This window comes from Accipiter gentilis, chromosome 10, assembly GCF_929443795.1.
Source record: "Accipiter gentilis chromosome 10, bAccGen1.1, whole genome shotgun sequence".
Lineage (NCBI taxonomy): Eukaryota > Metazoa > Chordata > Aves > Accipitriformes > Accipitridae > Astur > Astur gentilis.
This window is the reverse complement of record NC_064889.1, coordinates 1,698,163-1,722,945: the sequence shown is the minus strand read 5'-3', so window position 1 is coordinate 1,722,945 and position 24,783 is coordinate 1,698,163. Positions and strand designations below refer to the sequence as shown.

Below are 24,783 nucleotides of genomic sequence, written 5' to 3'. Positions count from 1 at the left end.
GTCTTGGCAGCTGCAGTAAATGTCTGTCTGTTAGCGAAGCTGAATGCCCGTCAGGATGCAAGGTCAGGTCGCCCTGTGGTGGCTGATGATTTTGACATGCTTGCAGGTTGCTCAGGGTGTGGAGTGGGAGCATCTCTCTCCTGCGGCTTGATGCAGGGACGGGACGGGGTCTCTCATGGTGGCACCAACGGGGGACATCCCTGCATTGTGGCCCCCCCTCCCCCCCTCCATTCAGCAGCGCCAGCTGGTCCGTCCGTGGACTCTGTGTCTGCTGGGATGCGGGAAGCAGGGACAGGCGATCCCTCCCTGATGGCAGAGGCACTGCTCATTTCCATTTAGATAGAAGAATTTCAATCTCGGCTTGATGTCTTCTCACCACAGTGCGACTCAAGACCCAGATTTCCAATTTTCTTCCCTACACAACACCAGATGCTCTCTGCTGGCTTGGGAACTGAAGCACATTAGAGATGCTGCAGCCCAGCAGAGGTGGACAGTTGGGTGCGTGAACACGGATGATTATCTGTGTGTAGCTCCACAAGGCAGCTGGCACATATAGTTTCTCCACACCCAAAACCGCTGCACTGCCTGCGGCCCAAAGCGCTCCCATTGCCTCTCACTAGCTCCCTTCCCTAACCCTGTCCAGGGACAGGAGATTAAAACCAGCATCCAGAGTTGACCGCCGTGATACAGGACCCAGATCACTTGGGGGGCAGAGCATGGTCACGCAAGAAGTCACCCGGATGACCACAACAATGAGGACAACCAGCTATTTCTGTCTTCCAGTGGGAAAAATGGAAGAAGAAAGAAGAAATCCAGCATGGGGGTGAAGGTGTCCTTGTTCGCTGCCTACACTGAGTACGTGTTCACCTGCCCACAGATGGGTGGGTATGGGGCAGCTGGTGATCCTCCATGTGATCTCCTCCACCGTGTACTTTACTCAGCTAAAAATGTGACAGCTTGCGGAAAAGAAGCTGGAGAGGGTCGGTGGAAGGAGCCACGACCTCGTGAGTGATGACCGAAGACTCTGGGACGGGCGTCTATACTTTGAGAAAGGAGGTTGGTTGGCTTAACTAAACCGAGAGGGCATGGAGGCCGCAGAGAGGCTCCTTCCAGCCGGCTGAGGGCACATCCCGGAGCAGAAGGCATGTAAGCTCAGAGGAGGAGGAGTGAATTTGAAGGGCCACCTGGGGAAGACACCCAGAAAACACCACGGCTGCTGCTTCACGGGCCTTCACGGGAAGCAGGAAGCCTGCCCGGGGGGGGGTGGTGGTGGTGGTGGAGGGCAGCAGAGGAGCCCCTCGGGGGAGCGGGAAGGTGGAAGAGGGCCGAGGGCCCCGGCGAGCACCCCCCCCCCCCCCCCGCACCGCCGGGCGGGCCTCGGTTGCGGCTGGAGCGCGGCTGCCACCTGCCGGGCCCGGGCGGGAGGAGCCGGGCCTGGCCGGCGGGGGCTGAGCCCGCCGTCGCCGGGACCAGGCCTCGCGGCGAGCGGGGCCGGGCCGTGAGGGGGCGTGGCGTCAGGCGCCGCCATGTTGGAGGCGGCGGCGGCGGCGGCGGCGGCGGCGGGGATGGCGGCGGCGGCGGCGGCGATGGCGGAGGCGCGGTTGCGGCGGAAGCAGCTGCTGAGCGCGGAGGAGGCGGAGTTGTTCGAGCTGGCGCAGGCGGCGGGCAGCGGGCTGGACCCGGAGGTGTTCCGGTGAGCGGCGGGGGCGGCGGCTGCCGGTACCCCCGGTTTGCCGCCGCTGACGGCTGTCCCCGCAGGGTGCTGCTGGACCTGCTGCGCATGAACGTGGCGCCGCTCGCCGTCTTCCAGGTGCTCAAGTCCATGTGCGCCGGGCAGCGGCTGCCGTCGGGACCCGAGGCCGGACCCCCGGCCGCGCCGGCGCCGCTCCCCGCCGACACCCGAGGTAGGCGGGGGGCGGGCAGCGGGCGGACGGGCCGGCGGGCCGGCGGGCGGGCGGGCGGGCGGCGAGCCCTAATCCCCGTGTCTCCCTGCGCAGAGCCCCCCGAGGACGGCCGGGCCCCCGCCCCGCTCCTCCCCACCTCCGGCCTGCGGCCGCCGCGGCTGGGGGGCCGCCCGCCGCTCTCCCGAGGCCCCCCCGCGGCCTGCCTGCTGCCCCGCGGCCTCCCCGCGCCTCCCGCTGGCCGCGTCCCTCGCCCCGCCGCGGGGAGGGGGCCGCGGGCCGGGCGGCTGGGCCCGAGGGGGGGCTCGGCCGGGCCCCGGGGGGCCCGCTCGGTGTGAGCCGCGGGGACGGGACCGGCCGCGGGGACGGGGACGGGGATGGGGGGTTTGCGCGGGGCCCTGCGGAGGGGGAGCCCCGGGCCCGCCCCGCTGCGCCTCCTGCCCGCGCCCTTTTTTCTCAATTTTTGTTCGTTTTAGGCAGCATCGGGGGGTGGGCGTGGAGGAGCGGTGCGGTGCGTCCGGGGGGAGGCTGCTGCGGTCGCTTGTGCTGGGTTTTGTAGCCTCCCGGCTCTGCCCTCCAAGCCCGTAACGAAAAAAAGAAGCCCCTTAATACGCAATAATGCTACGCGGTGCTGCTTCGCTTGTATTTAACTCGACAGAAAGTGCGGGTTTTTGGTACGTTAGGAATCCCTGGAAAAGGAGGGGAGCTGCGATGCTTCGCTCTGCTCCGTCCCCACCTAGCAGCTCGGTGGCTTTCTGCCGCCCGGCCATCGGTTTCCGTGCCCGGCAGATGGTATTTAGGTGGGAATGTGAAATGGGAGGCTGCGTGGGATTGTCAGCTAAGATAGGAACCGCTTTTAAATGTAATTATCTTCTGTTATTGCTCTAATCTCGGCGGACAGTAACAAATGTAGCCCTGAAGCTGTGCCGTATATATATTTTATTTTATTCCAAACCAGTTCTAATAAAAGTTTTTACTTACTCCCTGAACTTCCGGAAGTGACTTTTGGCTGGTAGCTTGCAACCTCTGCGGATTACTTCCAAAAGTTTTAAAAAGAGGTAACTAAAATAAGTCTGCTGTCGCTAAGCTTGAATTCACTGTGAAAAGGCTCTCACTTCTCTTGTGCTCAAAAATATAGTAGAAAGGGGTAATGGCCGAAACAGCAGGGTTTTGTGAGCATTGTCTGCGGTTGCCAAGAGCAAAACTGCACACCAAAAGCTCGGCTAGCTGCACGCCCCAGCGCTGCCATACCAGTAACGTGGGTGTGCTCGATCACCCAGCAGGACCCTAGAAATGGATGAGGTCAAGTCGAATTGTATTGTCATGTTCCATTCTCCCTTCCTCTCTCTGTTTCAGGGTGAAAAATCTGTTGTAGCTGATGGGTCTCTGTTGACCCATGATGAATTTTGAGGTGAAACTTTTAAAAAGTAATTGTCAGCAAGGACTGTGCTGGGAACACAGGGAATGGGGCAAGAAAGAAAAGGTTTGTCAGCACAGGTAACCAGAGCAAGGTGGGAGGGGAAGTAAGGTTTCCCTGTCATGATAGTGTACTACTGCTTAGTCGAGCCTCACTACTGAGGCTGCCTTGGTGGTAGGAGGTGTTTATTCTCATGGCTGTGCTTGCAAGTCTGATGCTAAGTCCTGTACGAAGTGGGGTTGAAAGGCAAGATTTATTTGACCAGCTATAAGCAGTGAGTTTCAGGGTAAGGGTGATTATGCCACCTGGGGCATAATCTGAGGCACCTTCGCAACAGCAGAGCCTGCTGCTTCTGGTGTGGATTCCCACATGGTAAGTGGGTGAGAATCACCTCACTGAGCAGTTGAGGGTGGCTGTACAGAGGCTCTGAGGAAGTTTGCTTACGCCCAAATGGGAATTGGAGTGTGCCAGTAAAGTGTCTGGGACTCCATGGACTTCACTGTGAACAGGTTCCCCTTTCTCAAGAGATGCTCTTGATTAAGAATTTCCTGCAGAGAAGTTGGTTGCGGTAAAGAGAACAGCCTCACATGTGACTGAGAAATGACTCTAAATATGCACAGGGGAGAAAGACAACACCTGGCTGACTACTTTTTCCCGAGCAAAATGAGAAAGGTACAGTATTTGGATATTTTAAGTAAAAAGCACCATGCTATTCTGGTACCACGTTGAGAGGAAACATCTCAAAAGAGCAGCAATTTTGAACAAAAGGTGCTGTTAAATTTTGCTCTCTCTTCTCCTTTGTTGGCGCTTCAGGTGCGACGGGCCACTCAGACTGTGGAGGAACTTTGGTAAGGTTTTTGTTCCTGTCTGCCTGTTAATCTGGAGTAGCTTTTGTTCTCTCATGTATGCTGTTTGTGTGGTACTTCCTGTAAAAATGAGATTATTTTTTTCTAGGACTGGGTCACTGCCATGAACTAGTTTTAGCTAGTAGTATGCCAGCTCAGGTTTGAAACAGTCAGATGGCAACTTGTTTGCTAATCAGTATTAAATTTCTCAAGAGGAAAAGCTGGAAACCCTAAGGTAGAGTTGAAATGGCCTTAACCGTTGCCTCCTACCAGCTTGAGGTGCTGTAAGCACCTTAGAGAGGCTATGAGTTTGCAGGAATTAGTATCTGTCTTGGGAGCTTAATTCAGTTGTGCCTGTGTTAATCCAGGATGCTCATTCTGTATGTTTAGCAGAGCATCTCCTGGTCCAAGATGGTGCCCAAGTCAGATTGCAGTCGTAGTGTGTCCAGCCAGACTTTCCCCTCTGTAGTTTCGCTTTAAAATGGACATGTTGATATCCTCGAGTGCACTGGGACGAGCCCTTGGACCCAAGGGTGAAGCGCAGTGAAGTTCAGAGAAAGGTGACCTTAGCTCTGCACTGCGTGTGGTAAATATTCGCAGTATTAGTTTGGCCTTCAGTGTCTCCTGTTGCTGTTTTATTTCACAAAGCTAACATATGTCTTCAGGGCTAGTCGGTGCACTGAGATCACGGATCACACACAGCTTACTGAGGCAGGAGGATTGTGCCCATCAAGCCACAGTTTCACTGCAGATGTGGTAAAACATTAAATGCTGAACTTGGATTTGCTCTCTTTGCAAGTTGGTTCTCTGTAATGGTGATAAAGGGGCCTTTTCTCTCATCACGCTCTCAGTCCTGACCAAATTCTGACAGGCAGCGCTTGCATGCCTTGCCAGAAGTTTTGGTCTTGCCAGCTATGTTGGGTTTTTTTTTGTTTTCTGGAAGCTTGTGTGTTATTAGAGCCATAACTCACTTAGAATGAAAACTTCTCTTTTTAGTTTCTGTCAGCCTAAATGACTTTGCTGTCACCCAGCACCTATTGACATTGGCTAATTCCTTTGCGAATCAAATCACCATTGAAAAGCCAACTTTCTCAGAAAATTCTTTGAGCAAAACTTAAGCTCAGTGGTGACTTATCACAACCTTAGTCCTGTGTCCTCATTTCTGTAAGCATAAGAAGTGCTGGTAAGATCTCATAAATATCAAGAAGAGGACATGTTTTGTCCAGCTGCTCTTGTGAGGATACGTTTCTGTAGCCTCTCGGATGGAAGGCAGATGTCTGAACTTGCTGTGATTTAGTTGAAGGAGGGGGCTATGTTAGCTCAGTGCCCAGCCTGACCTAAGATGGGCATCAAGTGCAAGTGAACAAGCTTTTGCAGCTTGAATTGGCAGCTTTGTGCAAATTTTGGCTAGCTTATGTGTGACTCTGCAGAGCCATGTAACACTTGGAGCGATGTGTCTGAGGAAGATGTATGAGGACTCCTGGTTGAAGGTCATGAAAACGAGCAGGTGTCCAGAGAGATCTCTCAGCTGATGGAAATCGGTAATGATGTAAAGCAGAACTGGGCCATTACTGCCAGCCTTGTTTGTGTTTTACTGGACCACCTTAGGCTGAATTAGGATTTGAACTATTTAGCTCAAGACAGGAGCTTGTTTTACTGTAGCCCTTGGAGGAAAGTGTGTTGCTGAAACAAAGATCCCACTAAAATCAGTGTATCTTCAGCAGAGTAATTTTCTCTCCTTAAATTGAAGAAACAACCAGCTAGCTCAGATTGAAGAGGAGGAGGAATTGTTCCTCGTTCACTGAGCTTTCTAGTTCTGGGCACAGTCTAAGTCCATCATTCAGGAGTTGGGTAAGTGTTAATAGGGTGACTGGGGGTGTCCTCTGGGCTGGATCTGTTCTGCAGGAGCGTTTGGCTTGCCTTGCCTCCTTTTCCTTTAGGAGCTGCTGCGGGAAGGGGAACCAAAGCTGTATCTGCTGTTGGCCCCGCCATCTCTTGTTGGAAGATGCTGCTTCTGTTTAAGAAGAGGATGGTGCAGCTTCCATGCAGGACCAGGCATTTGGAGATGGGAGATTCCTCCTCTGCGTAGCTTGGACTTGTGTCTCTTTGCGCTAATACAAAGAACAGTGATTGTCCTATATAAGCTTGCCAAGCTGCTTTGCACAGTGTCCTTCAACTCTGCTTATCTGCTCTTTCTCCTGTGCTTCCTCCTTTGTCAGAAGACAGACAAATGGCTGAAGTAATCCAGGTCTCACTAAAGATTAGCCAAGACTGCTCTGCTTGAGTTTTATCAGTAACAATGAGATATCGGCTTAGGCTTCTCAGCCCATCATGGTGCAGGGAGGTTTTTTAAAGCAGCTGGAAAAAGACGTTACAGCTTTTCTGTAACTGAATTCTTCATAGCTAGCTCCAAATTCCGGTGTTTGAGTGTTGGAGCATCCATCTGGCATATTTAGCTAAATACAACTCCATGCAAGCTGCATTGGAAGTGATTCCTCAACTGTTGATTTGGGAGGGAAAGAGCTGATTTTAAAGAGAAAGGATATCCTGGGCGATTGCTTTCTGTGAATGTGAGGAGGTGTGCATACCCATTAGGACAGTGGTGTTGGTTTTGCCCTAGACTAGGTGTGTGTATAGTTTACCTTTGTGTAGTTAAATATACCATTTTCTTACATATTATTTCCATGCTTTCCGTTCCCATCAGCCAAACTTCAAGCTCCTGGTGGTTTCCCTGCAGTTTTCTACCTCTCTGTTGACATGCATATGTCAATGCCTTGCTCTTTTTTTCTAGGCTGATGAATATTCTTTGATGCTTCTCTCACTCTTTGCACTCCAACTGGCTTTTCCACATTACCCACTTCACCAGCCCAAGTGTCTTCCATAAAGTTACTTCCCAAAGCTTTGCCCCAGCTTATTTCTTGTACTAAATATGTTGTTAACATGAGCTTGCCTTTCAAAATCCTGTCTCCATTGTGGGCCTCTCACCTGGTCTATGGATTTTGAGGCTGCAAGGAACTGTTGCAGCCTCCTGTTCTGTACAGCAGGGGTCAGAATGCTTTCCTACTCTGTGAAACTCCATGTTGCACTTAGGTGCCTGTTGGAAAAGCCACTGAGCCCACCAACCACCATGGGCTCAGTGAAGGGTTCATGGGCTGTGTTTTTTTGCCTGTGTGGAAAAATATGCTTTTGAGAATTGTAAGTCCTTTTCTGCTCCTGCATTTGTAACTACTTTCTTCCTGTGTAAATACTTAGATATGGTCAAGGTCTCTTCCAAGTGTTGTTGTTTGATTATTTCCTAAATATTCCTCCGTCTACTGTGCAGCTTGTTGCCAACTTTGTCCTCCCTATGTGTTCCTCTTGTCAGCCTTATGTTTTGTAGCTTTCCCTGTTCATCCCTTTTTCTAATTTCTTATTTCTTGCACTTTCTCTGTGTTGTCTGTCTCCAGCTGTGGTCAGCCTTTTGGTATGACAGCTGCAAGGGCCCATGGTGACTGCTGTCACTCTTGGGTACTGCTGGCTGGCCACGCCAGCTGCTTTGCATTCCTCTTACACTCACCCTGGACTTACTCAGCCTCATGTTGTCTCAGGGTTCATCTTGATGTGGTATTTGTAATGCAGACTTCTGTATTAAGGAGATAGGGTAGCTAACAAGGCTAATGCTCTGTGGAGCGGTGGAAGGAATCTCCCCAGAAATGCTAACAATTTCTCTTAAATGTGTTTAATCTGTTTTTTGTACATCATACAGTGAATTTTCCTGTTGGTTATACTGCCTATTATGCTTTAATTGTAGATTAAATATATCCATGGGACTGGACTGATAGCAATGCATTCTTAATTGTGCCATGCACCTGTAAATGTTCTACTCGGACACTTCATGGTCTGTATGTCTTCCCTGAAAAAAAATCTGTAGAATAATCTGTAGGTGACTTATAGGACTTATCAAAGGATTAATACAGTCCTGATCATGGTTTTCTTACTTAGTTGCTTCACTCGTACTCAGTTTTTTTCAGTACTTCATCAATACTGCTCCAATAAGTGGATTTCCTAAATTCACTAAATAGCAGTTAGATTGCCTTCCGGATCCTGCTAACTCTTACTCCCTCTTAACTCTTTCTACCATATGCAGCAGAGTTCAAGCCTTTTGAATTAGAGGCCTTTATTCTTGTTTTGTGAAATGATGGTCATGATAATTATACAAGGCAAGAAGTTTTATGTTTAGAGCATTCCTGATGTGGAGTTGTTGCTTCCCCTCCCCTTTCCCCCCCAGGCTCCTGTTCCAGAATGCACTTTTTTTTTTTTTAATTTTAACAGAATATATTTTTCTCTGGGCAACGTACTTTGAAAACTGAAGTCTAGACAAACTTGTCATTTTATGGAATCTTTCCTTTTGAATGAGGAAAAGGCTGTATTGGATGCTGTGCTGCAATCTGCACTACTGTGTTTTGGGAAGGAATCTGTTAAAGACTTCCTCCCATCTGAGTAACCTTTTTAGGGGGGGTGGGTGGGGAAAGCATTATCTGAGAGGTATGGACTTCTTCCATTCTCTTTTTCTTTTAAGCGTGCTATGTTCTTTGCAGTGCTCTGCATACGGTGGGAGCGTGTTGCAGACTTGCCTAATGATTTAGCTATGAGTACGTGGCTGTGTCCATCGGAGAAGCTGGTGGCTTTTGGACAGGCTGCAGTTCAAGAGGAAACACTGTGTGCTGATGTATTCCCTGAAGGTACTGGGATCCCTTCAGTAGCCTGGGTGGTTCTCTGTAATGTTTTTGTATGTGCTCTAGGTATGATGGACATGGATGGGCAAGTTGATGCGGATGGATAGCTAAAACGAGGACTTGGATGGCATTGGCAGCACTGTCAACATGAGCAAGGTATTAGAGAGGACTGGTGATCTCTGGCCAGTGTAGGTCTCTCTCTGGTCATGCTTTCTCCACAGAAGGTTTGCAGGTTTACCTGAGGCTGTAAGGCTTCTTCTCTGCTGGGTATTTGAGCTAAACACTGCACTAGGATTTTTTTAGTATGTCTTTTCAGGCTCATTTTCAAGGTGTGGCTTTTATTCTTTTTCATGCTCTGTGAAGCAAGTACTGGCAGAAAGAAAAGGGATTTAGAGGGGTACTGTAATTGCCAGACTCATCATGTGTGGCTTTGTGGCAAAGTAATGAGATTTGAGTTTGTGAGTGACAAACTCCTTCTTTGCCCGCCCCCCCCCCCCCCCCACACACACACCCTCCGCCTGCAACCAACCAAAGAAACACTCAAAAAAAATCTTACAGACTGAATAGACCTCTCTGAGAAAAATGAGGGACCTCTTCTCCATCTACTCTTTCTGTAATCTATGTGCGAGAGAAGGGGAGGAAATAAGACTATCCCAAGTGTGGTGATGAAAACTAGCAAAATGAGGAGCAACCAGGAACATGTGAGAATTTGTAGGGAAAAGGCTGGTGTGTTTCATGTTGGTCAGTGGATGGGAGCTCCTGTGACTCTGCTGAGCAGCCTTGAAGGGAGCCATCTTTCAAAAGAGTGGGAGAGGTGAATGAAAACCTTGTCTTTGGTAAACCAGACACTTCATGGGTGGTCAAGTTGGCAGCCTCCCAAGGTAACATAGATAGTAGAGTAAGGGAGAATCCATCCATTGTGTAGATGAGAATGAAGTATTATTTCAGACAGTTGCCTTGGAAAAGGACTGTCAGATTGATCAGACTAATGCAGACCTCTGCTCTGGGAGGGGGGAATTGCTCTATACCCTAACCTACCTTCAGACATCTCATTTAGATGCTTCTTACCTGATGTGTTAAACTGAGATGTTTGAGCACCTAAGGAGGCTTATCACTATGTTGAATAGGATCTGGGACTTTGTTAATATAAGCTTGCTTTTGTAGTCGTATCTAGTAATGCAGTTGAATACCTAAACTCTTAGGAAGAAACAAGCTTGTTGGAAAAGAGAGGAAGCTGTAAGTTCTGTGCAGGTGATTTGTAGGCCTGTGTAGGTGTCCACTTATTTTGTGTTCTCTTCTTTCTCCAAATCCTTCTCTTCAGATAAGTGTTTGCAAGAGAAAATGTGCTTAATGATCCTCTGCTCAATGCATACTTAAGGTCTTAGTTAAGTATTTTGGAAAAGTGCATTTGAAAACCATCTTCTTACTTTTTCCTCTTCCTGTGTTTCAAAACAATTCAGCCAGATTTATTGAGACGTATTTTGCCGGTCTTACCTGTCTGCTTTACTCTGTCTTCTCAGGGAGACTGCTTTAGCAGGGGTGATATTTTTACTCTGAAGAGAGCCCAGTGTGTGTATTAGCTGTTAAGATATGGCCGCAGCTTTGAAGACCTGAGAACCTGCCAGTTTGTGTGGCAGAAGAGGACTACTTGTGATACTTATGTAGGGATGCGAGCAAGACTCTGAAGGGCAAACCTGACAGTCTGGCAAAGAATTGGGTATAATGAGCCAGTCACATACTGGGACTGCTTTGGAGAGTGAAGTCTAGCCATGTCTGAGATTCTTCCATGGTCAGGAGATGATGGGATTTGAAGTGAGTCCCATCACTGTGCACACTTCTGGTGATTAGGCAAAAGGTGTCTCTTTAGTCCTCTAGGTAACGCATAGCAATTGCAAGAAGGAGGGACTTCTGGTCTTACAAGTTTTTGTTCACACCTAAAACTGAGTCTTTGGTTGTCTAGAAAGGCCAGCTGATTTACTGTGCCCAGTGTAAGCTCTACTGTGAGACAGAAACAGGAGCAGGATTTTGGAGAATTTAAAAGTACTGTCATGGTAGCTCTAGCCCATAGTCACTGCCAATATGCAATACAAGAAATATTTTGAGATTGCTGCAGCCCTGATATCCCTAACTGTGTTACAAGTAAATGTACCAATAATTATTTATTTATTTATTTTACCAGTGGGAGGAAAATCTGTAGTCCTTGCTACTGCTCAGAGGCAGGAAAGGATCCCCTGGGGAAAGCAGTAGGTTGAGTGGAGAGGAGACTGAATGAGAAGAGCTTTGGATTTCCACTTCTGAAAGTGTATTTGGGGTTGGGGTTCCTTTCCTAAATCTGATGTGTCTTCACTTGCCTCCTTTTTGATGCAAGAAGGTGCTTCTTTCTCCCTCTGCTACTTAAGGATTTCTCTTCTTGCCCTGTTCCACCCTGAAGACTCCTGCTTCAGCCTTTCCTAGAGGTGGCTGTAGCCTTTTGGCCTTGGATTTTGTCAGAGATGATCAGCATTAATGTGTCCAAGTAAACAGCTTGATCACAGCGGACACTGCTGCTTTTAAATGGGGGAAGCTAGCAGTCAGAGGTAGGTAGGGCACACTTCTGCCACTGCTCGTGTGCATATACCATTCTTCTTAAACTATGGCTGGCTCTTGAGATAAACATGTAGCTGCCTCTTTTGGAGTCATCTTTGGGAAGGGAGGTATTTGATTAGGCTGTCTTTTGGCTTGTCTCTGGCATCTGTATCTATTTGGGCTGCAGGTGTTCTATGACAGCCAGACACGTCCAATATTAGGACATCTTGTGTCACCAAGGAAAATATCAGTGGAATCCTTTTGTTCATCTGTAGTACTTAAATTACAGAGTTTGTGGTTGTTCAACTTCTGTACTTTGCATTAATTGAATCTGTTATCTCTGATAGTGTTTTAACTGGTAGAAGTGCACAAACCATGCCTGTCCTTGCACACTTCCTGAGCTATTCTTGACTGGTTCGTGAGTCAAGATAGGATGCTTCCAAAAATATAGTTGGTTTTTATGCTGTTTAAGTAACTGGTTTGTTTTACCGTGATTTTGAGGCAGAGAGGATGGAGGGCATGTGCTTTGTCTGAGCACATCTTCTCTTCAGTAAAGTGATTCTTTCTACCCAAGTTGTTTCAGCTAGGTCAGAAGATCAAGGGCCTGACTTCCAATAGTGCTTAATGGTACAGTTGTTTTGTATGTGCACATGGTTAGAGTTGTTGTACACAGGTTGTCGTACACTTGCACTCTTACCGGGTAGATGCATGTGAGAAGGGGAAGGGCATTCACCTATAGAGATGTTCTGGATTGCTAAAAGCATCATGGTGAACTATAATGCTTTTTGTTCCTGCCAGTTTTTTTCTCAAATACTGTGAGATCATGTATTGCCTTTGTGTAATTTGTTTGTTTTCATGGACAATACTTGCATTAGTGAAACTGCTTAAAGTGCTTGAGCTGCAAAGAAAGACTGCAAAGCTGATTGGCTGGCTTGGGATGATAACTGCTGGCAGATCACTAGTGTGGTTTACAATAATAGACTTTTTTAAGAGCACCTGACTCGGCTGGGATAAGTGAATATATTTCTTTTGCCACTCCAGTCTGTCAAATTTTACAGATATGCAGGGGCCACATACTCTTATTTGGAAGTTCTCAGGTTGTCTTTCTGGTGCTGCAAGGTGTTAACCTGTGGTGTCGATGTGAGTCCTATTCTCAGACAGCTGCTCCAAGGAGACAGGGTGGTTTGGTAAGTAAACCAGACGTATCTCCAGTCTGTGTGCTGTCCATAGATAGCACAAATGATCCAAGATGATGATTTCCAATCCATGCCCATGGAGACTCCAGTGTGTGGAGTAGCTGTTCGTATTCTGAAGGTTGCTCTGATTAACGCTTGCTGAAGTGCCACTCTTCATTTTAAATTGCATGCATGTAACTACAGTAACTACAGCTCACTGTATTCCTGTGTTTTGTTTCCTCCTTGATATTACTATTTTTTTATGATGCTTCTTGGAGCTTGCTATCTTTAGTAAAAGCTGTGACCCTTTTGTGTCTTTTATTTTTGTAATGTTTCCTAATGCGAGTCCTACTTCTTATCTGAAGTAGTTCTCTCCAGTGCCAAGAAAAGTCAGTCTCCTTCACTTATCCCCTCCTGTCATTTGTTTGCAGTACACCTTAGCCTGTCACTCTCTCCTCTGGCTGAATCCAGCAGGGTGGGCTGTGTGCCCCTTGCCTCCCTCAACTTCTACCTTTCTACCCATGGCTTCTCTCTGCTGTGTCACTGCATTTTAGAGATGGTCAGTTGTGCCTACAGAAGGATAACTCTTATCTTCTGAACACAGTAAGAAAATCTGTGAGTAGGTCCTGTGTAGGAGTCTGAGCTCCTGGAAACTCCAGAAAATGAATCCAAGCTTGCTTATCAAGTCACAGAAGTGACATGAGGAGAAGTGTTTCTGATCTGAGAATGTGGCTGCAGGGTTCAGAAACTGAGGGACACTGGCACATTGGTTCACTTATCCCAGCCTTGAGGTGTTAGATGCTCTTAATTTTCTCCTTGAAGTGCTGTTGCAATGCTGGTGTTCCTGTGCCAAATAAAAGCAAGTGTTTCAAGAACGAAGTGGCTGGTTACTTCATAGATTAAACCTGATGAAAATTAAGAATGCTCCTACTGCAGCTTGTTTTGGTTTTGTGGCCCTGATGCCTCTTGAGCTGAATTCACAAATTAGCTTTCTGTGCTGGATGCATTTGCGACATCTAACAGAGTTTTGCCTTTTGCATGATTTCTTAAGGAACGCTTGCAGCTTAGATGCTGTGTGGATGATGCGTAGGGTTGGGACTTGAAAATTAATGTATGCGTTTGTTTATTCAGGGAGAAATAAAACTAGTTCTGCTGTCAGCGGGACCCAGGTTCTAGCAGAAAGGAGCAGCCGGGAAGGATCTGCCCAGAGGATGCCTCGGCAACCAAGTGCGAGCCGGCTGCAGAAAGTAGGAGCTTCTGGAAAGAACAGTGGAGGAGGCAACAGTACCTAAATAAGGCATTGGAACTGATGTATTTTGATGCTTGAAATTGTGTATAAACTGTGCTTGTTAAAACTGTTTGTGTTGTGTGTATTAACTTGACAAACATGATTTGTAATATATGGAACAGAGCTGTTGTTTCTTATTTCCAAAACTTACTTTGGCAACGCAAACTACTAGGGATTACCTGAAGGCACCTGGGACAAAGAAAGAGACATAAAGCCCAGAAAAGCCTGGAATAGCGCTGTCATGGTTTAATTCCAGCCAGCAACTAAGTGCCACACAGCTGCTTGCTCACTCCCCACCTGTGGGATGGGGGAGAGAACCAGAAGGGTAAAAGTGAGAAAACTCGTGGGTTGAGATGAGGACAGTTTAATAGGGAAAGCAAAAGCTGTGCATGTAAGTGTCATGTCCTCGTGAAATATGTTCATCTGATTCGTGTTAATATAAACAATGCTAGGGCCACATAATAAAATGCGACCCCTACTGTCTATGTAATCTTTAACCATTTTGTCGATCCTTGTATAACCGCAGGCCGGGAGGAGACAGATGATATGTACATAGTTCGGTCTCTTTTTACCAACCCAAACCCGGTTTTGTTGTTAACTGTCCTGGGGGAGAACTGAGGCATTTGGATGTGTGTTGGGCCTCAGGGATTGCGGTGCTTGGGATCTTGATGGGCCATTTGTTGTATGTATTTGTTGAGGGGGAGGTGTCTGTTGTGAACTTGTTTGGGTTCTGGTGACCACAGCTGGTGCTGTGCAAAGTGTCGGCTGTCACACAGCATGTCTGCTGTCTGGCACTAACAGTGGGGAGCCTGGTCAGAGATAAGTTTCTAAGCACCCAAGTAACCCAGAGATGGGAGAACACGCCTAGTATGAATATGTAATGAACGTTAGACTATAAAAGAAGCTGGTTTGTTTTTCACACAGAAGCTCCCCACATCCCCAGCGCTGTTTGCTTGCCTTTATTAATTTAATGAATTGTTAACTTTGTTTAGAATCCTGTTTGGGACAAAATTAACTTATAACATCCTGATTTCTCAGGACGATGACTCAGGTTTGCTGATTCCTAGGTCAGGATTTTAAGGTGAAACAACACCAGGGATCCTTAAGGTCACAAAACTCAACTTCTGTTCACTCACAAGAAGAATTGGCATGCTCACCACTAAAATTGGTGTGCTCACAACAAAAATTGGCATGAAACTATGTCAGTAAACTGTAACGTGCTAATCATGCATCACCAAACATATACTACAGGCCTTGCTTGTCTGGGGATCAGTTCAGGGAAGACAATAAGGAGAGTCGTCCCGTTGAGTCATGAAGCTCAGAGCAGACCCCCTTGCTTTCTGGACTCTTTCTCAGAGAGGAGCTGTGGGGCAGCTGGATCAGCTCTTAGTCCCAGACTTGGTCAATGGTTTATGTCTAAAAGGATGAGGTGTGGGGATTATGGAAAAGGGAAAAGAGAAAGATTTCACCAGTCCTGGGTCCAGCATTGGTTCAGTCAGCCAAGGGCTCCAGTTCTAGTGGGCTTGTGCACCTGAGGCTTCAGTTTGTGTTCTTTTATCATCCCTGGCCCTCCTTCGGGTGGGCATTAGGCTAATTGGGTATCATGAGCAGTTTGTGAGCCTTTGGGCTTGGGGATCGTTTGGGGAGTAACTTCCCCTTCCCTGCAGGCTGAGCTGTCCTGCTCAGCACATCAGCACTGGGAGCTGTGCACCCTCGGGCATGCCCTCCCCCTCCTGTTGCTGATGGCGCTGATCTGCCTTTCCCCTGGGGTTCTTTGCTAGGCAGAATTCCTTGTTATGCAGAGTTAACTCATTAAGCAGAACTTGCCCCACCACAATATTTGAGACATTAACTCTTTCAGTCCCTCACAGCAGGCAAAGCAAGGAATTCATTCTCCACTTTCCATGGGCAGGCAGGTGTTCAGCCATCTCCAGGAAAGCCGGGCTCCGTCGTGTGTGGCAGTGACTTGGGAAGACAAATGTCATCACTCCGAATGTACCCCGCTTCCTTCTTCCCCTAGCTTTATATACTGAGCTTGATGTCCTATGGTCTGGAATATCCCTTGGGTCAGACGGGGTCAGCTCTCCCGGCTGTGTCCCCTCACAACCTCTTGTGCCCCCCCCGCCGGCCTGCTCGCTGGTGGGGTGGGGTGAGAAGCAGAAAAGGCCTTGGCTCTGTGGAAGCACTGCTCAGCAGTAACTAAAACATCCCTGAATTATAAATGCTGTTTCCAGCACAAATCCAAAACATAGTCCCATACTAGCTACTAAGAAGAAAATTAACTCAATCCCAGCCAAAACCAGCACAAGTGCTCAGGTTGCTCCAGAGAAGTCAAGACTCGCCTTACAAGGCAATGCTTCTTGCTGCCTCTTTCCCTAAAATCCATTTTGTGAAGTTCGTGCTGGTTGTAGCAGCAGATGATACTGAAATTCACAGCCTGTAAAGAAATACTCTCTGAGACTTGTTTTGGAGTTTTAGAAAGCAGACATTCTTTATTGCAGCGCTGGATGCACAGGGGATAATTCCACCTAGTGTGCGTGCCACAGCTTCAGCACAAACAGGTTATATAGAATAACTCATTACATATTAATCAGATTAGTATACGTAAAAATTATTGTAACTGATTATCATAGTACTGCCTACATCTCATGATGTGCAATGAAGAATTCGTTTGAGTTGAAGGGCTGCTTTTACGACCACTGACCCATTTGAGATTCTGTTGGTTGACCTTGAAGTCCCTGTTCTTTGGTCTTGAAGCTTAACACAGTTTCAATCACATGTAGTCAGTTGCAACATTGTTCTCATCTAGGGTACAGGAACATCTAGTCATAAGAGCAAAGAACTACCAAACTTAGGAGTAATTAATTACTAGTTAATCACTTGACTACACTTTTGTAATTACCTCTACTAGCTAATCCCCTGGCTACACGTTTGTCTATTGTTTCAATCATAATGTTAGTATATGATTTCTTATAATCATTTATCAAATCTCACTTTTACAGTTATCTAGCAGCAAACCAATTTCCACAGCTGGTAAAAAATATTAAAACCATAAAAATATTTAAGCAAACTGTACAGAATGTGTGGGCATATGCTATCACAAGAAAGTCTGGTTGGCTGAATTAGGAGGTGAGTAGTGCTGAGGTAGGTCATGTATTGGCATCACTGAGCCCTGCAGTGACAGTAGCTTGCACTGGAAACGTGACTATCTGTTCTTGTACTTTAACTGGTGCTTGCTCTGTGCCCTCCATGTGCATGCTTACGTGGGTTTTAGGACCTTAATGTGAAAACCAGTTTGACCTATCTCATAGCATAATCACACAACATTTAGTCTTTCCAATGATGCTAATGTGATTATTCATTTATAGAGTGTTACAGAACCCTTTGCCTAATGGGCCAGCTTAAATGAGATTATGCCAGATAAGGGAGAGAATAGCTTCATCACTTAGTGTAAGATACATGCAAGTAGCTAAAAGAGGTAAGTGGATTCGTTAGAGCTTAAGTGTTGCCGTTCATCATTCCAGAGTGAGCCTTGGTAGCTCAGGAGCTGTTGGTGAAATCCATTTCCCTAATTAGGAGAAAGTGTCTCCATTCTTGGGGAGGGATGGATGGTGTTTCTCATGAACCTGGTTCAACAGGTGCTGAGATCTCTTCCTGATCGAGAGGAAAAAATGCTGGCAAGCACAATATTCTTTTGCACAAGTTTTTGTGCAGAATATTAATGATGCTCAGATAATCCTGCCTTACAGATTCCTCTCGAACAATACTGCAACTTAGCCTACTTCCCCCTGCCCTGGCCAGGCCTAAGGCTGTTGTTACTTAAGGGAGATGGTGTGTTCGCAGCATGTGGCAATCAGGAGAGACTGCTCCGGTGTGGACTCTCCATGGACTGCAGTTCCTTCAGTGAATACACAGTTGCTCTGGCGGGGGCCCCTGTGGATGTCTGCTACAGTGTGGTCCTCCACAGGCTGCAGGGGGACAACCTGCTCCATCACAGTGTCCTCCGTGGGCTGCAGGGGAATCTCCTGCCACTCTTTCTGCTCTGCCCTTGGTGTTAGTGGGATTGTTTCTTGAGTATTTCTTTTCCTCCCTCTGGGCAGTGTTTTGTCCTTTCTTAAATATGTTTTTACAGAGGTGCCACCAGCTTTGCTGGTTGCTCAGCTGAAGCCACCCCTGCAGCACCGTCCCCCTCAACCTTGCCATGTAAACCAAATCCACCCAGCTGTGGAGGTCAGAGTTTTTCAAGGGTGGGAGTTAGAAATAGAAGAAAAGTAGCTCACAAATTTTATTAACAGAGCTTGAAGCTGTAGGAAAGGTGTTCAAATGAAATAGCTTACAAGTTTGGTGGTTTTTGTTTGGTTTTTTTTTGTTTTTTTTTTTTTAATTTGCCTTTTCAAGGTCTGGGTGTCTCCTGCTCTGGTTTGTAAGAAAGTGCAACTATGTCCCCCTTCTCCCCCCACCCCCAAAAAAAACCCCAAAGCCTGAACTGTACCACACCAACTGGGAAGCTGTAAGTTGAATTTGCTGGTAAAAAAGAGCAGCTGAAGAGCTGCTTTTTCTCTTAGAAGAATCATTATTAGTGCTATTTGTCCCTAGAACAGGGGTGAGCAGACTTGAGATGCGACTGAAACCTCCTCTGTGCAGTATATTGACCTTTCTTGAGAATAAAAGTACCTAACAAGCATAGCTTTTGCCTGCTTCCATACCTGCCTTTCTTTCTTTATCCCTCTGCGGCTTGGGGTACCTCCTATGTTGTACCTACCCACCCGTCTCCAAGCCCCCAGCACATCTGCTGCAGGGTACGTCTTGACTTGTCTAGAGAAGTGTGCTGCTTGCTGTGGGCCCAGGTCGGGGGTGTTGTGAAGAGACTGCCAAAGCTTGTCTGACTCTCCCCCCCCTGCTCTTCTTCCTTGTGGGTACCAGTGATACTCCCAAGGGCAACCTGGAGAGTGTCAGTCACGACTGCAGAGCTCAGAGGGGCATAGTCAGGGTTGTGGGGGTGGTGAAGAGGGCTGACAAGCAAAGGGTCTGGGGTGATGTGAATGAAAGCGAACTCAAAATCAGCAAGACGGCGCTTCAGTGGGGTCACCTTCAGCATTTGCATGCAAGCAAGAAAGCGCCTACAAGGCACCATTATGGAAAAATACCCCAAACCCTTTCTGGGCAATCGGCACGCTGGGCTGCCACTCTGACATGCCTGTGTGCTAATGCACACAGCATGGGGAATCAAGGTGAGGCACTGGAGATCTGTGTGCAGTCACACAACTGTGGGCTTGTTGGGATGATGGAGATGTGGTGGGACAGCTTACATGACCGGAGCCTTGCAATGGAGGGACACAGACTCTTTAGGCAGGACAGGCCAGGAGGATGAGGGCGCGGAGTTTTCCTTTATGTGAGGTAGCAGCTGGAGTACCTGGAGCTCTGCCTGGGGACGGGTGAGAAGCCAACTGAGAGCTTATGGGTCAGGATTAAAGAGGTGACACAGACAGCTGGAAGTAGTGTCACGTTCTCAGACCCTGGTGCTCATGGGGGACTTCAGCCACCCTGATATATTGCTGGTAGGACAACGCAGCATGGCATAAGCAATCCAGGCAGTTCATGGAGTGCATCAATGACAGCTTCCTGACCTAAGTGATAGAACAGCCAACGAGGAGAGGTGCTCTGCTGGACCTCGTATTCACCATCAAGAGCAGGCTTGTTAGGGATGTGAAGGTCAAATACAGCCTTGGGTGCAGTGACCATGAGATGGTGGAGTTCAGTGTCCTAAGGAGAGGTAGCCAGGCAAAAATCAAGATCACAATGCTGGACTTCAGGAGAGCAGACTTTGGCCTCCTTAGGGATCTGCTTGATACAGTCCCATGGGATAAGGCCCTGGAGGAAAGAAGAGCCCAAGAAAGGGGGCTGATATTCAAGGATCACCTCCACGCTCAAGAGTGTCCATCCTGACAACCCAGAGCTGCATCCCATGCCTGAGCTCCAACTGCATCCCCGACACCCACTCTTAGAGCCACATCCCCACGTCTGACCCCCAAGCCCATGTCCGACCCCTCTTACAACCTCATCCTCACTCCCTCCAGGCTCTGCAGAGCTGAAGATGCTCCTGTGGGGTTGCTGTAAGGCGCAGCAGCTGGGGCCTGGCTGGGGTGCACCTTGGGGCAGGTGCAGTCTACCATGGCACCTCACCCTCATGGTTCTGGGGTACCAGGGGCCGAGGTGGTGCCAGCCCTGACACCCTGTGGGGGTGTGGGTCCCCTGAGGCTGGTGCAAGGGGCACTCTGGAGGGGACAGGACAGGTTGTGGGGTGGGATGGGATGGGAGGTGTCAGGGTCAGCCAGGGCTGGCAGGGAGAAGAGCAAGAGAGGCCAGGGCTGGTAGGGACAGGCAGTCTTTCTTCCCTCCCAAAATTGCTGCAGTGGGGGGAGAGGGAGGGATCAGACCTGGCTTTGATGCAGAAAGAAGTGGTGTGGTGGGGAAGGCACACTCTTCCTGTTGGAAAGGTCTCTATGGGGTGGCTCTTGCAGGGCATCCTCCGTGGGTGCATCCCTCGGGGCTGGTGGATGCATACAGGCTTCCTCTCCCCAGGAGCATCCCCTAGGGCTGGGGTGCAGGCAGCCCCCCCCACCCCATGAGACAACACGAGGTTATGTGATTAAAGGCTCATCTCCATGAATGAAGAGAAGCAGAGGAACAACGAGAGGTGGAGGAACTCTGGGAACCTCTACGGTGCCAGGGATCCCCCGACCTGGCTGTTGCCAGGGCCATCCATGGGCCAGGAGGTGGCACCCACCAGGATAGTCAGCTGGGGGCAGCTGTCCAGATCACCTCTTGGACTGAGGGTGTGACTGCCCAGGGCTGAGGGACACAGTATGGGATGCAGGGGAATTGCATTTTGGCATTGTATGAGACTTAATGGGATGTTCAGCGGGAGGAACCAAAGGTGGTGAAAAGAAGAGATCAAGGTGGTTTAGGGAGCTACAAATGTGGGAAAATAGAGGGATGAGGGTATGAAAGGGGCTGTGTATCATCTATCTAACGACCTATCTACTAGTTTGGGGTGTATGTGCCTCCTGGGGATACATGCTCAGCCTTGCTGCTGCCTGAAGCTGGGGAGGTGGAGCCATGGCAGCCTTGGCCATGTTGGGCTGCTGGATTTGGCAGCACCTAACAGAGCATCCCACGGGTGTTACACAAAGGGTGCTGGTACAGGCTCGTAGGCACAAAGAACTACTAGCAGTGTCTATAGCTGGTGGCATACATTGGCTCTAATGATACATGTTTATTGTGGCAAAAATAAAAAAAGGGAGCGAGAGAGACAAAGTGGGTGGGGGGGAACCTGTCCCCAGAGGCCAGCTGGTGTGAGAAGCGCTGAGCTCCCAGATGAGCAGCAACCTTGGTCTCCCCTCCAGCGCAGCAAGTTATGGTGGTGGTGGTGGTGATGCATTTTGTGTATTTTGCTTGACCCCATTTGTGACACTATTAGGGTGCTTAATCGGGTGCACGTGTTGCATGCTGACTGGTCACTGGCTTTCCATGCAAAGCCTGTTTTCGACAATTCTTCACTGTAGAGATGAATGCCGTTGGCTGTAGCACGTAGTGAAGGTTGTCCTCCAAAACAAATGAAAACCTGCAAAAGAAGGAGTAGGGAAAGCATGGGGTGAGACTAGAGGGCGAGGCTTTCCCCGGGGACCATGGCCCAGGGCTGAGGGGTGCAGGCAGAACTCCCGTGGGAACACCTCCCACGCGGGCGGGGAGGGCGCCTAAGAGAGGCTCTAAAGAGACAGCGGGGAAACTTCAAACCAGAGAGCAGAGTGGCGCAGCGGAAGCGTGCTGGGCCCATAACCCAGAGGTCGATGGATCGAAACCATCCTCTGCTAATTATTTTACCCCCCCCCCCCCCCCCTCCTTCTCTCCTCCCCGGGTTGTTTTTTTTAATTTATTTTGGCTTCCTTCCCCAGGCGCCTCGCGTTGCGCGACCCTGGCGAGGGCCCTGCGGGTCCCTGCACCACCACTGCCCGACGCCGGGCGAAACGAAAGGGAGGGCCGGAAGGAAAAAAAAAAAACCAAAAAACCCAAAACCCACGAAAATTGTACTTGGCCCGTACGGGGATCGAACCCGCGACCTTGGCGTTATTAGCACCACGCTCTAACCGACTGAGCTAACCGGCCGCGCTGCGAAGCGTTTTCTGCGCCGCCCCCAACTCCCTTGCCGGCTCCGAGCGGGAGCTGTGCGCGGTGGGGGGGTCTCCGCTGCCTCGGGAAAAAAGCGTTGGGGGGAGCAATAAATGAATAGCAGAGGATGGTTTCGATCCATCGACCTCTGGGTTATGGGCCCAGCACGCTTCCGCTGCGCCACTCTGCTGCCGCGAAAGCGATTTCCCAGGTACACGTTCTCATCCATCTTCCCCACCCTGGTGGGTGCTCCCACGGGGGGTCTCTGACTGCACCCCATGTCTGGGGGATGCTCCCACGGGGGAGTCCCGCGGGGCTGGGCGAGCAGTGGTGGTACCCTCATCCCAGCAGCACGTGCATCCCGTGTGAGGTGACGTTAACAGCCCTGCTGCCCCCCCCCCCCCCCCCCCCCCCCACGCTGGGCGACTATGAATGAATGCAGCCTGGCTCATGGCTGTCCCATCTGCTGTAAGAGCTTTGACCTTCTCCAGGGGCCTGGAGACGAAGTCCCCCACCATGTTGCTGAAAGCTGAACAGAGGAAAAGCCCGTCTCGGATCTTCTATTTTTTTGGCCAGCCTGGTAGGAGCTGCCATTCACCTGTTGGATACAACTGCCCATGCAGAAGATTTTGGGAAAACAGGCAGGTATCCCGTGGGGAAAATAAAAGAATGAAGCTGGGTGTATTTTTTGCACAAGTTTCTCACAAATTTGGAGGCCTGGCTTGCAAAACTGCTAGCAGCTGGGAGATTTTAATATTTTGGGGAAAAAAAGAACATAAAGCCTGGGACCTGGGCTACTCAGCACATCAGACTCCTTGTATCCATCTCAAACAGCATCAGTGTATTCACACCAGCTCCGTGGGAGCAAGACTCAGGCGCAGAAGGAGGACACCCTATCAGGACTGCGATTTGCCACCTCATTTTGGAGGAGAAGCTGAGGCTGTTACCCATGTGCTTACCCAGCACAGAGCCTGTTTGGCCTTGTGGCGGGTTTCTGGCAATGACTGCCTGTCTTCCTCCCTCTTCGCTCCCACAGCCCATTTCCAATGGGTGCAAGGAAGTGTAGTGGACCTCCTAGGTGCTGGTTTTATGCCACATCGGTGGTACACAGATGTGTTGGCTAAGCCCTTCCTCTTCTTGTCTCCTGGGATGACGGTCCCCAAGAGTTGCCGATCCTATCAATATGTTCCTGCCTTGTAGCACGTCTCTGCTTCAGGCATCTTGTTAGATTTTATTGACGGACTTGACTGCTAGCATCCAGTCAGTGGGATAACAGCCACATCTTGTGCTGGTGACAAAGTCAGGCCTGTCACAAGCCACAGCTCTGTCCCCTGGTCCTGCCTGCTTAAACCACCCGGGTGTGCAGGACCTCCCAGGGCACTGGGACAAGCAATAGCAATGCATCATCTCACAAATGCTTTGCCTTGATCTCCCAAGGAGGTCAGCCAAGCACCCAACAAGGGCTTGATAGAGGTACTAGCTAGCCTAGCTCATGGGGCACTTGGTGCCTGGGTGGTGAGTTTTTACCTTGCTCCATGGGGGTACTGAGGTGTGTACTGGAGCCATGCTCAGAGAAAGGGACGTCTCACTTTTAAGCCATGTCTGAGTCCAAGAACTGGGCTGCTGCAGGAGGTGCAGATGGCATACAAGGACATACTTTTTGACCTTGAAGAGAGTCAAGCAGTAGAGCAGGTCATGCAGGGAGCTTGTGCAGCCTCTGTCCTTGGAAGTTTTCAAGACCCAGCTGTATGAAGACCAGAATAATGTAGGCTGACCCCAATAGCTGAGCATGCTTTTAGGATGAGGTGGGACTAGAGATCTCCTGGGGTCCTTCCACTCATCTTAGGGTTGTTCTGTCTCAAGAGCTGTGTCCATATGCTCTGCTCACCCGTGGCATGTGGGAGAACCTGCCTGCTCCTGCAGCCCTTGCCATACAATTCCCTTGGAGCTGCAGTGCTTGCCCTGCCTCTTCCCCATGGGAAACTCCCTGCATTCCCCATTCCTTCACACTTCTCCCACTTGTTTGAGTGGCAGCCCCCAGCTTAGATTTGAGTCACCATACAGCAGATAATTGCAATTTTTGCTTTTCAAGGCTGACAGGAGGTGGGCACAAAACATGGAATAGCATTTGGTGAAGTGAAAGGATCTGTATTTCCTGTTTAGAATGTAGGAAATTTCCCATATTTCCACATTTTTCATGTAAATCCTCCCTTCTCCAACCCATTCCCTCCCCAAAAGCCCCTGCTAGTCCCATACCTAAAACTCACTTCTCCCCAAATGTCCCTGCTCAATGTTCTGGCCACTCAGCACATCCTGACACCTACTTACCTATGCAGCCACCTCAAAAGATGTTTTCTGTTCTCCTGAGCTTTCTTTTTTTGCCAAGTTGTGGTTTAAGCCCAGCTAGTAACAAAGAACCATGAAGCCGCTCGCTCACTCCTCCCCTCTGTCCCTGGTGGGATGACAAGAAAATATAAAGAAAAGCTCATGGGTTGAGACAAGGACAGGGAGGGATCACTACCCACTTATGGTCACGGGCAAAAGACAGGCTCAACTTGGGGTAAAACCAAAATCAATCTAATTTACTACTGTCGTGGTTTAACCCCAGCCAGCAACTAAGCACCACGCAGCCGCTCACTCACTCCCCCCCCCATCCAGTGGGATGGGGGAGAAAATCGTGAAAAAGAAGTAAAACTCGTGGGTTGAGA

General features: G+C 49.1%; 1 protein-coding gene and 3 non-coding genes across 9 annotated transcripts; 2 read left to right on the top strand and 2 right to left on the bottom strand.

Moving 5' to 3' along the window:
- The first annotated feature begins 1,451 nt into the window (after positions 1-1,451).
- LOC126043611 (mitotic-spindle organizing protein 2B-like) lies at positions 1,452-14,389 on the top strand. Of its 6 annotated transcripts, XR_007507482.1 has the most exons (5): positions 1,463-1,693; positions 1,759-1,904; positions 4,132-4,166; positions 4,273-8,884; positions 13,750-13,873. XR_007507482.1 is itself a non-coding variant. In XM_049812297.1 (4 exons), exons 1-4 carry the CDS (start codon positions 1,527-1,529, stop codon positions 13,792-13,794), a joined length of 393 nt encoding a protein of 130 aa, XP_049668254.1. In that variant the 5' UTR covers positions 1,463-1,526; the 3' UTR covers positions 13,795-13,908. The 6 variants fall into 6 exon arrangements, 5 of the variants coding, with proteins under 5 accessions (XP_049668252.1, XP_049668254.1, XP_049668255.1 ...); XM_049812297.1 differs by lacking the exon at positions 4,273-8,884 and having other exon boundaries at positions 13,750-13,908; XM_049812298.1 differs by lacking the exon at positions 13,750-13,873 and having other exon boundaries at positions 4,273-9,377.
- A 7,319-nt stretch (positions 14,390-21,708) lies between these two features.
- TRNAM-CAU (transfer RNA methionine (anticodon CAU)) lies at positions 21,709-21,780 on the top strand. Its single transcript has one exon. It is a non-coding gene; the product is annotated as a tRNA-Met (tRNA).
- A 218-nt stretch (positions 21,781-21,998) lies between these two features.
- On the bottom strand, positions 21,999-22,072 carry TRNAI-AAU (transfer RNA isoleucine (anticodon AAU)). Its single transcript has one exon. It is a non-coding gene; the product is annotated as a tRNA-Ile (tRNA).
- A 121-nt stretch (positions 22,073-22,193) lies between these two features.
- Positions 22,194-22,265, bottom strand: TRNAM-CAU (transfer RNA methionine (anticodon CAU)). Its single transcript has one exon. It is a non-coding gene; the product is annotated as a tRNA-Met (tRNA).
- Positions 22,266-24,783: the final 2,518 nt, after the last annotated feature.

What these genes read in the sequence shown, in the direction of transcription:
- LOC126043611 (XM_049812295.1), top strand. Translation starts at nt 1,527, where the DNA reads ATGTTGGAGGCGGCGGCGGCGGCGGCGGCGGCGGCGGGGATGGCGGCG. An exon ending in CTGGACCCGGAGGTGTTCCG is followed by an intron (nt 1,694 to 1,758) that starts GTGAGCGGCGGG and finishes CTGTCCCCGCAG; the next exon opens with GGTGCTGCTGGACCTGCTGC. An exon ending in GCTCCCCGCCGACACCCGAG is followed by an intron (nt 1,905 to 1,997) that starts GTAGGCGGGGGG and finishes CTCCCTGCGCAG; the next exon opens with AGCCCCCCGAGGACGGCCGG.